This window comes from Mercenaria mercenaria, chromosome 13, assembly GCF_021730395.1.
Source record: "Mercenaria mercenaria strain notata chromosome 13, MADL_Memer_1, whole genome shotgun sequence".
Taxonomy (NCBI): Eukaryota; Metazoa; Mollusca; class Bivalvia; order Venerida; family Veneridae; genus Mercenaria; species Mercenaria mercenaria.
The window spans coordinates 52,267,138-52,283,879 of record NC_069373.1 but is presented as its reverse complement, the minus strand read 5'-3'; the positions used below and the strand labels follow the sequence as shown (position 1 = coordinate 52,283,879).

The 16,742-nt window shown below is 35.3% G+C and overlaps 1 protein-coding gene across 1 annotated transcript in view; it reads right to left on the bottom strand.

Annotated features, from left to right (window-relative positions):
* The window catches only part of LOC123528532 (sodium- and chloride-dependent GABA transporter 2-like), a 97,046-nt gene extending 88,393 nt beyond the window's left edge, over window positions 1-8,653 (bottom strand). The window contains exon 1 of the mRNA XM_045308299.2: window positions 8,249-8,653. Coding sequence (XP_045164234.2) covers window positions 8,249-8,540 — 292 coding nt within the window. The 5' untranslated portion in view covers window positions 8,541-8,653. The remainder of the gene's footprint in view (window positions 1-8,248) is intronic.
* Window positions 8,654-16,742: the final 8,089 nt, after the last annotated feature.

The following is a 16,742-nucleotide window of genomic DNA, read 5'->3' as shown; positions in this document are numbered from 1 at the left end:
AAGCTTTTGACTTGAAACTCAAAATAGTTATTTACTATCAAAGACTACACCAGGAGACACAATTTCATAACATAACACACACAACATACATAACTCTTATTTGAATTTTGACAGAGTTATGTCCCTTTTTAACTTGGATTTTTTTACTGGCCAAACTCTCATTCAGAGTCAAGCACTGAGAAAAGTGGAGCGTGCTATCTTACAGACAGCTCTTGTTGGTTCTTGTGAGACATATCTATGTGAATTTTTTCTATAGAAAACTTTAACCAAGGGATGTCCAATATGAATATACACATTTATCTTGCCTCCTACAAGTTTCTTGCATTTCTATTGGTCAATAGACGTCACGTGGAGACAGGATATATTCCATATCCTGCTAGTACATTTCAGATACGAATTTTGATTTAAAAAAAATGGCTGCCGCTTTGTTAATATACAAAATATTAGATTATAGCATGTAAGTAAAGGGTAGTTGGCAAGATAAAATCGTTACACAGCTTGTCGGTGACAGGATACGGGATATACGCTGTCTCGAAAAATCCATATCAGGCTCGAGCTTCCGAAAATATTTTCCATCCATTCATTTGGACACATCTGTATTCTTAATGTCACATTTTCGTTATCACATGAATATTAAAATGTTTTTGCTTGTAACTAGAAACTGTAATAGTTTTTGTGAGAAATAAAATATGTTCTGTTCTGTTCTGTATATCCCGTATCATGTCACCAACAAGCTGTGTAACTAATAGTTTATACCAGTTTGTTTACATTTGAGCTATTGGTTACAATAATATTGATTTCACTGATAAAAATTGGTTATAATGAGAACTGCAAACTGCAAATATGATAAACAGGAAAAACACTGTCAGTAAGACCAGCTTTCATCTGTAAAATTGCTTCTTTTTAAGAAGTATATGACTTAGAAAGAAGAAAGATATAAATAGATGTATCATTCGATTGTGTTGCCACTGGCTCTTCATTGACAGTGCATAGTGTGTTCCTTTATCCGTTCGTTTTGGTCTCGCTGTCAGTTTGTGTACTTCTGCGTGCGTGCGTGCGAGTTTTTATTTATGACATGCCTTTTTGACGATCTGTGTCACTTGCTGTGTTTGCTATGCTTCCGGGAAATCTCCACCTACTTTTTATGTTTTTTTATTTTGGTATTTACGATTATTAAAAAAAACAAAGTATGTCCAATAATTCGAAAACGAATTAGATAATCACATTTAGATGATATTGTTCAAATGAAGAACTTTGAATAGCCACCTAACCTCCTTTAGCTTTTCATTTTATTGCATTTTTAGCATATTGAGCCTTTAGATTTTCACGATGCCGAATTTTGAATTGTATGCACAGGTGTATAGGCGTATGCCCAGGTACGTCCCTGAATCAGAGGATGAAATTAATGATGTATGAACTAAAACTTATTTGAATTTAGCACAGGTGTATAGGCGTATGCCCAGGTACGTCCCTGAATCGGATGATGAAATTAATGATGTATGAACTAAAACTTATTTGAATTTCACTGTATGTTACATTGTATAAAGCATGACTGAGTAAATGTTAGGGCTGAATGTCATGTTTTTCTTCTTCATTTTTAAACAATCCTAACCAACATATTGTTTCATTTAACTTTTTTTCAATGCATACATAATGAAGAGCAAAGATAAGTGTATTCTGTCACTGGTAACTTTTAAGGATTCCATCTAGCCAAATAAATTCCCATAAGTTCATTGAAACTCAGATTTGCTTTTTAGAATATTAGTAATTAAGTCACAACTCAACTGATGTCTGATTAATGGTTATTACTCCTGGTAGTTATTTTAGAAATACATTTTCAAAAGTTTTTAAAAAATAGCATTTTTTAAAACTTTTAGTTTATCTAAAAACTACTTTGCCCTATTATTGTAGAAAATATTCTGATTTGATGCATTACAGTTAAGTGCTTTTCCTTCTGTTCCTGATTACAAAAAAAAAAAAAAAAAAAAAAAAAAAAACCAAAACAGAATGTCCAATTTGTATGTTCTTTCAACTCAGTTTTAGTTTTCTTTTTTACCAATATAACTGAATTATTCCTAGTTTGACAAGAGAATTAAAGGTTTAGAAAATGCTGCACAACAGAGACTTGAAAGTATTTATGAAGAAATGATATTCTCATCCTATTTTATAATGATTACAGAAGTAATTTCTTAAACTTGAATTTGGTTGAAGAATTTACATCTGGATTAACTTAATGATTCTCATTTTCTTGAAATGAAATAGTTGGAGGAAAGTTCATGTAGGCATAACAATATATACATTTATACATTTGTTCTGAATTCTTCTGATTACAGATAAATATGCTTAAATATTGTATTGTCTAGTTTTACAACATTTTGCCTCACCATATTTCAATGTAAGAATGCTTCTTACACCACGTAGGAAGAGGTCTGGGTTGAAGTCCCAGTGGAGAGTATTTTACTATAAGAAAGTTGTAGACTGGACAAAAACACACCTGCTCTGCAAAAAAGTGTTTAAAAAGTGTAAAAAATATAGTCTAATCTCTCTCGAATAGATATACTAAAGTCGAAAGCTATACATAGCTTATGTTCGTAATGTTATATTGTTTACAGACAATAGATAAATATTGAATCGAATTTAAAAAATGTACGCTTTACTTACTAGTTGTGCAAGCTGTAGATTTTTAGTTCAGTTTTGTAAAAAATCTACCTCTCGATTACCATTCAAGATACTGCTGTGATACTTCGTAGGATGGTTAAATATGATAACTGAATGCAAAAGGCAAGCACATGCATTCTTATATCAAAAGTAAAGTTCACAGATATGGTTAAATGTCAAATTTTGTGTACCCTTCAAAACGTTCCCCTGATATTTACGCATAATGTGTACAATTTGTGTTGTTCAGAGACAATCGATCCTCCAGTACTTTCAGTGCTTTGATTTCATAAGGAATATTATGGTTCACAATAAAAACCACTGTATAAATGATATAAACACTTCTAGAAAATTCCCAAAGAGTGGAAAGTTAATGTTTACAACTTAATATTTGTGAGGAACTTTGAAAGAGTAAAAGATATCAAAATAACACTATTTGGGTACATATTGGTTTCAAGTCAATCCAGTAGGCAATACATTTCCTGTATATTAAAGACGCGCCACAAAATAACTGTATTCTTTTGTATTTCCATGATGGTAATTATACATGATTTGCATGAAAAAAAGTGAGAAGTACAAGTATCTACTAACAAGTTTACTGTGACATATATAAGGCCAAGACAATGTGTTTAATGTCTAAACATTGTATTGGATGAATGTAGCATTAAGAAAAGTACTTGATATATTAAGCTGAGTGGTAAGATAGTAATTTATCTATATTTTCAAACCTATACTGAAAAGCGATTGACTGAATAAGTTTGTAGATGGAGTTGTGAAAACATATTAATTCAGGGAGGGCCTAAATTGTCCACCTATCATCATGTAATATAGCTGTATTATACCAGTATTATAAGAATGATTTTCATGAAGTTCTTGGGGGAGAAAAAAGTAGGTCACTAGGTCGTGGTGGGTCTTTAACCATTGTTTCATCAACCTTTTTGTGTAAAAAGAATTTTTCCTGATGAAACAGTGTCATTTTCCATATATTTACATAAGTTTATAAAACTGAACTTTTTAGATTTTCAAAATATCTTGATCAGCTTTATATTATCGTCAAATGGGTACTTTTCATTGTAAACGTCAACCATTTTTGACTTTTCATTGTAAATGTCAACCATTTTTGACTTTTCGTTGTAAATGCCAACCATTTTTGACTTTCTTTGTAAATGTCAGTCATTGTTTTACTTTGCATTGTAAATGTCAACCATTTTTAACTTTTCATTGTAAATGTCAACCATTTTTGACTTTTCACTGTAAATGTCAACCATTTTTGATGCTATTCTTTAAAATACATTTTTGTGAATTGATAGTTATACACCTACCGGATACCTTAGTTAGCATAAAAGCAACATTGTCATGTAAAATATTTGTAAGATTTAAAGAAACTGTTTCGTTTTCGAAATTGTTATTAGAAAGAAGAATATATTTTGGCCTCAAAACTGATATTGTTAATAATTCAAAAAGAACCTACTGCCACTTTTTAATGACATTCAGATTCGCGTATCTAACAGCTGTGATTCACTTAAAAGCCTATTGCAGATTTGATTTATCAGAAAATGGGTGGAGCTTGTGTCAGTTTGCAGAGTTTTAAAATTATTTTCTTTCTTTTTTTAAATGAATTGCACGGCAGTCAACCAATTTCCACTTGGCTGTCAGGTTTTGTCAGATTGTAATATTACTTTTAATATGAGTATGAATTTAAGAAAATCTAAATTAGTTGTAGATTTATAGGCTTCCAAAACATTCATATTAATTAAGGAATATCAGTTGTAAACTAGAAAATGCTTTTGTAAAAAAGCGCATGTCTCCCCCAATGCAAAGTCCTATAGGCAAGAAGTCAATAGGGGTCAGGAGCGAAAGTCAAAGAGACACTGATGGTTGGCTGCAATAGGGATCATCTACTTGGCATGTCCAATCATCCCGCTAAATTTCAACACTCTTGGCCTAGTGGTTCTCAAGTCACTGTTCAGGCTTCTGTGACCTTGACCTTTGATCAATTGACCTCAAAATAAATAGGGGTCATCTACTCTGCATGTCCAATCATCCTATTAAGTTTCAACATTGTAGGTCAAGTGGTTCTCAAGTTATTTCCAAAAAATGATTTTACATGAACAGGCTACTGTGACCTTGACCTTTGATAGACTGACCCCAAAATCAATAGGGGTCATCTACTCTGCATGTTCAATCATCCTATGAAGTTTCAACATTCTGGGTCAAGTGGTTCTCAAGTTATTGATCGGAACTGGTTATCAATGTTCAGGCCCCTGTGACCTTGACCTTTAATGGAATGACCCCAAAAACAATAGGGGTCATCTACGCTGCATGAACAATCATCCTATGAAGTTTCAACATTCTGGGTCGAGAGGTTCTCAAGTTATTGATTGGAAATGGTTTTCCATGTTCAGGCCCCTGTGGCTTTGACCTTTAACAGAGTGACCCTAAAATCGTTAGAGGTCATCTACTCTGCATGACCAATCATCCTATGAAGTTTCATCATTCTGGGTCAAGTGGTTCTCAAGTTACTGACCGGAAATGGTTTTCAATGTTCAAGCCCCTGTGACCTTGACCTTTCACACAGTGACCCCAAAATCGTTAGGGGTCATCTACTCTGCATGACCAATCATCCTATTAGGTTTCAACATTCTGGGTCAAGTGGTTCTCAAGTTACTGACCGGAAATGGTTTTCAATGTTCAGGCCCCTGTGACCTTGACCTTTAATGGAGTGACCCCAAAATCAACAGGGGTCATCTACTTTGCATGTACAATCATCCTACGAAGTTTCAACATTCTGGGTCAAGTGGTTCTCTAGTTATTGATCAGAAATGGTTTTCAATGTTCAGGCCCCTGTGACCTTGACCTTTGACAAAGTGACCCCAAAATCGATAGGGGTCATCTACTCTTCATGACCAATCATCCTATGAAGTTTCAACATTCTGGGTCAAGTGGTTCTCAAGTTACTGACCGGAAATGGTTTTCAATGTTCAGGCCCCTGTGACCTTGACCTTTAATGGAGTGACCCCAAAATCGATAAGGGTCATCTACTTTGCATGTACAATCATCCTATGAAGTTTCAACATTCTGGGTCAGGTGGTTCTCTAGTTATTGATCGAAAATTGTTTTCCATGTTCAGGCCCCTGTGACCTTGACCTTTGATGGAGAGACCCCAAAATAAATAGGGGTCATCTGCTCTGCATGATCAATCATCCTATGAAGTTTCAACATTCTGGATCAAGTGGTTCTCTAGTTATTGATCGGAAATGGTTTTCAATGTTCAGGCCCCTGTGACCTTGACCTTAGACAAAGTGACCCCAAAATCAATAGGGGTCATTTACTCTTCATGATCAATCATCCTATGACGATTCAACATTCTGGGTCAAGTGGTTCTCTAGTTATTGATCAGAAATGGTTTTCAATGTTCAGGCCCCTGTGACCTTGACCTTTGACAAAGTGACCCCAAAATCAATAGGGGTCATCTACTCTTCATGACCAATCATCCTTTGAAGTTTCAACATTCTGGGTCAAGTGGTTCTCAAGTTACTGACCGGAAATGGTTTTCAATGTTCAGGCCCCTGTGACCTTGACCTTTAATGGAGTGACCCCAAAATCGATACGGAACATCTACTTTGCATGTACAATCATCCTATGAAGTTTCAACATTCTGGGTCAAGTGGTTCTCTAGTTATTGATCGAAAATTGATTTCCATGTTCAGGCCCCTGTGACCTTGATCTTTGACAAAGTGACCCCAAAATCGATAGGGGTCATCTACTCCTCATGACCAATCATCCTATGAAGATTCAACATTCTGGGTCAAGTGGTTCTCAAGTTACTGACCGGAAATGGTTTTCAATATTCAGGCCCCTGTGACCTTGACCTTTCACAAAGTGACCCCAAAATCAATAGGGGTCATTTACTCTTCATGATCAATCATCCTATGAAGTTTCAACGTTCTGGTCAAGTGGTTCTCTAGTTATTGATCGAAATGGTTTCATTTCAGGCCCTGGACCTTGACCTTTGATAAGTGACCCAAAATCAATAGGGGTCATCTACTCTCTATGACATTCATCCTTTGAAGTTTCAACATTCTTGGTCAAGTGGTTCTCTAGTTATTGAATCGGAAATGGTTTTCAATTTCCGCGGACCTGACCTTGGATTGACCCAATCAATAGGGTCATAATCTTATGTCATCATCCTATGAATTCAACATCTGGGTCAAGTTTCAACAGTTATTGTCGGAAATGGTTTTCTGTTCGGCCCGTACCTTGACTTCAATGACCCCAAAATCTAGGGGTATTACTCTTCAGATCAATATCTTGAAGTTTCAACATTCTGTCAATGGTTTATACAGTTATGGTCAAATGGTCCCAATGTGGGCCTTGACCTTTGACAAATGACCCAAATCGTAGGGTCATCTACTCTTCAGACAATTCCTGAGTTTACATTCTGGGTCAAGTGGTTCTAAGTTACTGACGAAATGGTTTTCAATTTCAGGCCCTGTGACCTTGACCTTTAAAGTGACCCCAAATCGATAGGGGTCATCTACTTTGCATGACAATCATCCTATGAAGTTTCAACATTCTGGGTCAAGTGGTTCTCTAGTTATTGATCGAAATGTTTTCAATGTTCAGGCCCTGTGACCTTGACCTTTGACAAAGTGACCCAAAATCGATAGGGTCATCTACTTTCATGACAATCATCCTGTGAAGTTTCACATTGGTAAGTGTCTAGTTATGACCGGAATGGTTTTCAATGTTCAGGCCCTGTGACCTGACCTTTATGGAGTGACCCAAATCGATAAGGGTCATTACTTTGCATGTACAATCATCCTATGAAGTTTAACATTCGGGTCAAGTGTTCTCAGTATTGATCGAAAATGGTTTTCCATTTTCAGGCCCCTGTGACCTTGATCTTTGACAGAGTGACCCCAAAATCATATAGGGGTCATCTACTCTTCATGATCAATCATCCTCTGAAGTTTCAACATTCTGGGTCAAGTGGTTCTCAAGTTACTGACCGGAAATTGTTTTCAATTTTCAGGCCCCTGTGACCTTGACCTTTAATGGAGTGACCCCAAAATCGATAGGGGTCATCTACTTTGCATGTACAAACATCCTATGAAGTTTCAACATTCTGGGTCAAGTGGTTCTCTAGATATTGATCGGAAATGGTTTTCAATGTTCGGGCCCCTGTGACCTTGACCTTTGACGGAATGACCCCAAAAACAATAGGGATCGTCTACTCCAGCAACCCTACAACCCTATGAAGTTTGAAGGTTCTAGGTCAAATGGTTCTCCAGTTATTGCTCGGACATGAAGTGTGACGTTCGGACGGACGGACGGACGGAAGGACGGACGGACGGACAGGGCAAAAACAATATGTCTCCTGGGGGAGACATAATTACTTTTATTTGTTATTTAATGTTTTAATTCATGTCCTATATTGCAAACCAAGGATAACATTTTAAACCTGGAGCATATAATAATAATACAATTTTTTTAAATATCAATTCATGTGTGAATTATAAAATTCGCTAATTTGAAAAAAAAAAAAATGAAAAAGAATAAATTGATTAAGTTTGTGTGTCATAGATTTTACCTCCGCCGTTCTTGTAACACAGGTATGGAAATCGCCAGATGTTTCCAAGTCCAACAGACAGGCCAACACAAGACAATAGGAAGTCCAGATCACTTGACCAGTGATCTCTTTTTAGATGACTATTGTCTCCTTCATGTTTCTTCTCATTTGTGTCCCCTGTCGTTACTGCATTTTGATCTTCCGTAACATCATTAGTGACAAAAAGAGATCTTCCGCAATTTGCTGTTTCCGCCTCAACATTTATTCCATCTTTATATTTATCTAAAACTGTAACTGAAGTTTTTGTTTCCATATTTAAATTTTCAGACACACACCACTGTACGCAGAGAGTATAAATCTAAAAATTAATAACCCCACGCTTTGCGAATATCAATAACTCGATTGTTGTTTTTTACGTATGTGCCAAAATAAATGTTTAACGTTTATGAATTGGACTGGTCTATCATCCAGCTTGGGCTGTACCATTTATTATTTGAAAGGTGTTCACTGAAAATTTACAGACTGCACAGCGAACAGTGCAGACCATGATCAGCCTACACGGCTGACCTAATTGGTCTGCACTAGACGCAAAGGCAGAATCACTTGCCGCCAGTAGGCTAAAGTTAAGAATTTCTTGTTTTAGATTATACAAGATCATAAAGTAAAAGTGTAAAAAAAAACAACATTTTATGACTTAAATATATCAAATAATCTTATCATTAAATTACACCGGGAAGGGAAATCCTTGATGATGTAACAGACTATAAGAATTTCTTTTTCAGACTTCTCTATAAGGCATGAGTAACTATTTGATTTATGCGTTTTTGACTCATATACATATTTGACTCTGGTCAATTCTTAAGATAAAGTTACAAAATACAGACATATCGTGAGACATTTTTTAAAAACTGTTATGTATATTGTATTATACACACATATAATTTGAACTACTGTAAACCTAGAAATGTTTTCTGATACTATATTTCGCGTTTTTCAAAACGTGGACATTTTCGCGGATACAAATATTCGCGGAATCATATCCATCGCGAATCCCGCGAAAATGAAGTCGCAAGTGAACATATTTAGTATACTACGGTAAGTATCACTGCATAGTTGCATTTATAGTATTCTCAAAGTTTATTGTACCCTTCAATTATAAATGCACTTCAATCCTTTTCATCCATATCAACGGTTATTCACACGCCTAATTTTATTTTAATAATTGACAGTCAGTAAATTTCTATTATTGCAATGTCATTCGTTTGCCATTTAAATAGGCAATTAATCCACACTTAGCAGAAATAGTGTACAACAAGTGAGCCGCGCCATGAGAAAACCAACATAGTGGGTTTGAGACCAGCATGGATCCAGACCAGCCTGCGCATCCGCGCAGTCTGGTCAGGATCCTTGCTGTTCGCTTTCAAAGCCTATTGCAATTAGAGAAACTGTTAGCGAACAGCATGGATCCTGACCAGACTGCGCGGGTGCGCAGGCTGGTCTGGATCCATGCCGGTCGCAAACCCACTATGTTGGTTTTCTCATGGCACGGCTCAAGTAATTAACATATTTATGCATAAATGGTAATTCCAAAGTTAATTCATGACGTATTCTTATTCCAGAGAGGTTTTCAAGAGGTTTACATAATATGCCAATCACAACCTAAGGTAGTGAACCCGGAATTATATTTGGAAATTACCGTGCGATTACATATGAGCCGCACCATGGGAAAACCAACATAGCGGCTTTGCGACCAGCATGGATCCAGACCATCCGCGCAGTCTGGTCAGGATCCTTTCTGTTCGCTTTCAAAGCCTATTGCAATTAGAGAAGCCGTTAGCGACCAGCATGGATCCTGACCAGTCGCAATGTTGGTTTTCTCATGGCACGGCTCAAGTATTTAACATATTTATGCATGCAGTAAAAGTACAATGCAATTCAATACTGAATTACAGGATACTTATTATCACAGATAATCTATACACACACATATCTTTTACATCAACACATATTTATATAACAAAAGTGAGGAGCAGTCGCTCATTGAGAGTTTAAAAAAAGTCTTAAACCCAAAAATAAGGTATTAAGAATGTGAAAAGAAATATAGGCACTACTGTGCAATTAAAGAAAGGTTTAACAAATCAGATATCACCCTGGATCAGATCAATGATGAACTTATTAGCAACTGCTTCTCAGATACATAAGTAACTTGTCTATCAGTTGAAATAATGTGGATTTGTGCACTCATGCTATACAATTATGGTACTAGAATTTGAGTTAATTTTCGCATTAGACGAACTTTCAGACACTCAGAGTGCCACTGTATACAAGAAATGCTTGTATGTTACGTAATGTCATTTGTATGGCAGTTATGAGTGATAATAATCTTTAGTATACGAAACAGGAAGTTTCTAATTATCTTTCTGTAGGTTTTCAGGTAAGATTGTATCAGCTGAAATCACTTAGATCTATGTTATAGATAAGGCTTTGTCCTGTTCATCATCCATCATATTGCAAGTTTGCTTCGTCATAAACATCTAAACAAATTCAAACATTCAACAGCTTTTTTAATCTTTACCCTGCTAAACTTCTAAAATAAACTAGCCTGTCATTCAATTTGGGCAGTACCATTTATCATTTGAAGGGTTGTTCACTGAAAATTTACTGACTGAAAAGCGAACTCTGATGTACAGACTGATCTTGGTCTGCACTGGTCGCAAAGGTAGAATCACTAGCCACCAGCAGGCTAATGGTTAATGGTCAAAACCCTTGCTTTCGTTCCGTAATTTCGAGTGGAAGACACTGACCCTTAAATTGCAGCGGACCATTCATTTTTTCATAGTCTACTTTCAAACAAAAGTTACATCTTCACAAGTATAATCTTTGAGTTTCTGATCTACTATACGAAGGAACAAAGTTTACAAAATATAAAAAATATTGTTCATAATATCATGATTTCTTCTTTCCCTTATTGTCATTATTTACTTTGTTTGTTTTAAGAGATAATATCCACTATATGTTTTGTATAGAAAGAAAAAAACAACGTTTTTTTGTATAAACCGCATTGGGGCAATAGTATCAAGTGAGATTACTCGCGCTGTCTGATGTTATTCATAAAAGATGAAAAACAATTCGTTCGAAAAAAATCTTTCAAAATTGTACACAAAAATTCAAAAAGAGCATTAAACTATAGCTAAAACCAGTGCCTTTTTGCCGGTAAAGATCAAAACTGAATCAAAAAGATTAAATAATTTTTATCTGGGTTTACGGATGTAAACAAAAATCAAGAACTGGATTACACTTTTATGTGGGCGGGCGATTTAGGCTGTTCTATTTAGATGTTGAAAAGATTGATATCAAGATGTTTATTTTGTTTGTTTTTTAATAAGCACGTAAAACAAACCATGATTTGAAAGTAGTCGCAATATGTGTTATACCCGTCTAAACGCACAAAAAGAAATGCATTAAAACAACCGAAGAACATATTATACCGCACAACTCTGGTTTAAGATAGTAACAGTTACTGTCAGTGATTGTAAAAAACAACTTCGATTTTGTAATAACTGTTACATTTGTCTAGAAGATTAAATCAGATATTTTTTATGCTCTTTGTGACCTAGTATTGATGCCAACTCCGTAACGAAATGTAGTAAAACTTTGGAAAATTCGGTTTTTGAGATTGTAATCAGTTGCACATAATTTGAGAGGCGTCATCTAAGCATTAAATTATTAAATTAAATGTAAGATTTGTGCTTTTTGTACAGTTAATGCAAGCAAGATTATGGTAAACTATACATAGCAAAATTGTATGAAATAAAATTAAATAAATGTGAAACCTCATATTAGGCATTTGCGAATTAAACCTGTACTGAATGTTGATCTAGACTCAGTTAAATAATGAATTACTGATTGACATATTTTCGGTTGTAAATGTCGATTGACATATGTAACACATATATCCATTAAACTCGGCCTCATATTTCTTAGCTGAAGTACGAAAATAACTTCGGTTTTCCAGTTCGTAATTTGCGTAATGGTACGCTTGACAAAGGCTATTTTTTCTATTTGTTTTGAATACTTGTTTAGTTTGACTTGTTTTCATTTATACTTCGTTTCACCTACTAATAAACTTTGATAATGTGGCAGTTGACCTCAATACAATCGACACAAAGATATCAACTTCAAGGGCCGTCGAGTAGTTAATAGTGATAATGTTTCTAATCTCAATAGTGCAAAGTCTGATTTCAATAGGGCATCGCCTGATTCCTATAATGCAATGTCTAGAAATGAAAGCAGTAGAAACTCCCGGTCTAGGCCCAATAATCAAAGATATGAAGATAATACTTATTCCGGGAAAGTGAAATACTCTGGTGGTAAGGGTTACAGCAAGTATGATCAGGGTTGGGACTACTCCCGGCCCAACTATGAATGGAACAAGCACGGGGAACGTACTAACCGTGATCAAAGGAATTTCAGGGACGACCGTGATTTTTACAGTAAACATGGCGAGCGAGACGACTACAACAGACGAGATGAATACCGTCATGATGACAGACCCCAGAGTAATCATGATGGCAGTTATTCAAGGCGCAGGGCTACTCGGGGCTATGGGCCTTGTTAGGTAGCAGCGGGTTTTTGGAACGTTAGGAAGTGGTCAAGTGACATATCATCTGATAATTGTATTTTACGAACATCTTGTATTGAAAAATTAAACTTAGATATCATTGGTATTGCAGAGACTCATCTGGTTGATGATCAAGTTTTATATGTTAATAATTATACATGGTATGGTCATAATCGTTCAAAACTACATAAAAATGCTAAAGCAGGTTCTGGAGGTGTCGGAGTTTTAATTAGAAATAGTATTTTAGAAGATTTTAATGTCAAGGTTTTAAGAAATTGTCATGAGGGTATTTTATGGCTGTCATTAGAACACAAATTTTGTGATACACGACTTATTTTCTGTACTTGCTATTTGCCACCTATAAACTCATCAAGACAAGTGGATGCTCAACATTTTTATGATACGCTGCTAGCTGATATTTATGAATTTCAGTCTCTTGGCAAGGTGTTCATTTGTGGAGACCTTAATAGTAGGTGTGGGGATCTAACAGACTATATTGAGGGTATAGATAATGTAATTGAAAGGCAAGTTATAGATTATAGTGTCAATAAAAATGGCCACTTATTAATTGACTTTTTACTGAATTCTAATTTTTGCATTTTAAATGGCAGAAATACTAAAGTCAATAATTTTACCTGTATAAACACCCTCGGAAGCTCTGTTGTTGACTTCTGTTTGGTTCCATATAATCAGTTAGACATATTTACAGATTTTTGTGTGCATAAAGTCTCAGATATTTTAAGTGATAATTGTTTAATAAAAAATGTATGTACATCCTATCCGGATCATTCGATTTTAACATGGAATGTCAATATTGATTGTACTTTTAAACATGAGAAGAGGACAGTACATGTATCAAATCCAGATTCTTCTTTTATAAAGTTTAATGTTGAAAATGTAGATAATCAGTTTTTGATGGATGAAAATAGTATACGTGAGGTCCATGATGTTATTTTTAAACTTGAAAGCAGCCACCAAAATCTATCTGACTTAAATTCGGCATATAGTAGTCTCTGTGTAATTATAAAGGAAAATATGTTGAAACATTTGCCTCATAAATCTATCCAAATCTTGTCAGGTACATGTAATAAGAAGAGAAAGTTGGGGAAACCCTGGTGGAATAATGATTTGACTTTGGCATGGAATACTATGTGTGTACATGAAAAGCGATGGTTGCAGTGTAAAAATGCTCATGATAAAACAATTTTAAAGGCATGTTATGTAAAAAAAGGAAAGAGTTTGATAAATTGGTACAAAAGGCTAAGAGGTTTTACTGGTTTAAGGTACAAAATGATATTTTAAATGAAGCTAATAGTAATGGTTCTGAATTTTGGAAGAGAATAGGTAAAATAAGTATTTCTTCAAAAACATCTATTCCTTTTGAAGTTATTACAGATGATAATGTTATCTCAGCAGATGTAAATGTTGTTCTTGATAAATGGAAAACTAGTTTTAGTAACTTGTATAATACAGAGTATTTTACACCTGATTTTTATAGAAATGACACACTGTTAACAGATGAAACTCTATTTGAGGATGCGTTTTCTATTTTTGAAGTAAGAAAAGCTGTACTTGATGCAAAGAGAAACAAGGCTTGTGGGTTTGACAATATACCTATGGAAGTTTTGAAAAATGATAATGCTACATCTGCCTTACATATATTATTCAATTCTTGTTTTAGTAATGGATATGTTCCATCAGACTGGGGTAGGGGTATCATCAACCCAATACCTAAGTCTAATACTGCAGACCCAAGAGACCCTATGAATTATAGGGGGATATGCTTAGCACCTTGTATGTATAAACTGTACTGTGCAGTGTTAAACAATAGGTTGTCAAAATGGGTTGAGGATAACAATATCCTGGCTGATGAACAGAACGGGTTCCGGAAAAATAGGAGCACTGTTGATCACATTTCGTCATTAACCAACTTAGTTGATAGTCGTATTAAGAAAAAATTGTCGACCTTCTGCGCTTTCATAGATTTTCGAAAAGCATACGACTTGATTGATAGAAATCAGTTATGGGAAAAATTGTATAACTATGGAGTGAAAGGAAAAATGTTAAATGCTTTGAGATCTTTGTATAGCTCAGTTAAGTCTTGTATTAGACTAAATGGGGTCAATAGTGATTGGTTCAATGTGAAGACAGGTTTACGTCAGGGATGTAGTTTATCCCCAATTTTGTTTAATCTGTTCATAAATGACCTAGTAAATAATGTTAAACTACTGAATGTTGGTATAGACATTGGTGAAGACGAAAAGCTATGTATACTTTTGTATGCCGACGACATTGTTCTAGTAGCGGAGAGTGAGACAGATTTGCAGTTGTTGCTTGATGTCCTTAGTGTCTGGTCCGAGACAAATAATATGTCTGTCAATGCAACAAAAAGCCAAGTTATCCATTTCAGGACAAAGAGTGAACCTCGAAGTAATATTGCTTTTTGCTGTGGCCCACATACACTAGCTGTTGTTGATAAATATGTCTATTTAGGCCTTACTCTAACTGAACATTTGGAATATGGAATAACTGCAAAATTTGTTGCACAGTCTGCTGGTAGAGCTCTAGGCTTGCTTATTGCTAGATGTAATAAATTAGGCGGTATGCCTTTCGATGTATTTTCTAAGTTATATGATAGTCTTGTATGGCCTGTTATTGCATACGGTGCCTCTATTTGGGGGGAAAGGTCATATTCCTGTGTTGATGCTATTCAGCATAGGGCTATGAGGTTTTTCCTCGGTGTGGGGCGATATACGCCGACCGGGGCAGTAGCAGGCGATATGGGCTGGACACCGCCACTCGCTAGACAGTGGATTAGCATTGATAATTTCATTGTTCGTATGAGTAAAATGGATAATAACAGGTTGAACAAGCAAATTCGATGAATTGGTATCCCCCGCCGAAAGGGTTTGCGGTGAGGAATGGCAAAAAAATATATCCGGCAAAAAGTTAAGGATGTTGATAAGAAGCAAATAATTTCATTAGTCAAAATCAATCTAACAGAAAACAAATGTTTAATTAAAGAGTACATAATAAATGTATGATACTTTGATCCTGACTAAAGAATTTATTTTGAATGGGATATGCTTACTGTAATAAGGTTAGCTTTTAAAATTAAATGCAGTTAACTGAAATATGAGCTTGAAGTTTAACTGGAACGAAATATTGTCTTTGGGTGGTTTGGCACCAGGTGTTGTTGTTTAACATGTACATTTGAACTTAAAAAAACAGATGTCCTTATGAGAACACTGGTAAGATATCTTGAACATGACTGAGGGCAAGGCTTGTGCAGTCACAACTTAACATGTTGAAGGTTTGAACATTTAAAAGAACAAAAAAAAAAGGAATGGAAATATATATATGTATATATATTTATTTTTTAAGGGTGTGGGGGTGTGGGGGAATGGGAGAGGAAACAAAATTTCACATGTTGATTATAAATATTGATGGAAAATTAAAAATGAAAAACAAGAGGGTCATGATGACCCTGGATCGCTCACCAGAGTAATATGAGCTACATGTTTCTAATGTCAAACTGATGATTTTTAGAAATTTTTTGGAAGATTTTCCGATGTACAATCAAGTAACCCCTGGGGCAGGACCAATTTTACCCCGGGGGTCATGATTTGAACAAAGTTTGTAAAAGTCTACTAGGAAATGTTACATATCAAATATCTAAGATCTAGGCCTTCTGGTTTATTTTTAGCAAATTTATGAAGATTTCCCTATGTACAATCAAGTAACCCCTGGGGATGGGTCAGTTTGACCCTGGGGAGGAGGGGGGGTCAAGATTTGAACCAGTTTTGTAGAGGTCCACTAGGCAATGCTACATGTTAAATATCTAAGCTCTAGGCCTTCTGGTTTATTTTTAGAAAATTTTGAAGATTTTCCGAT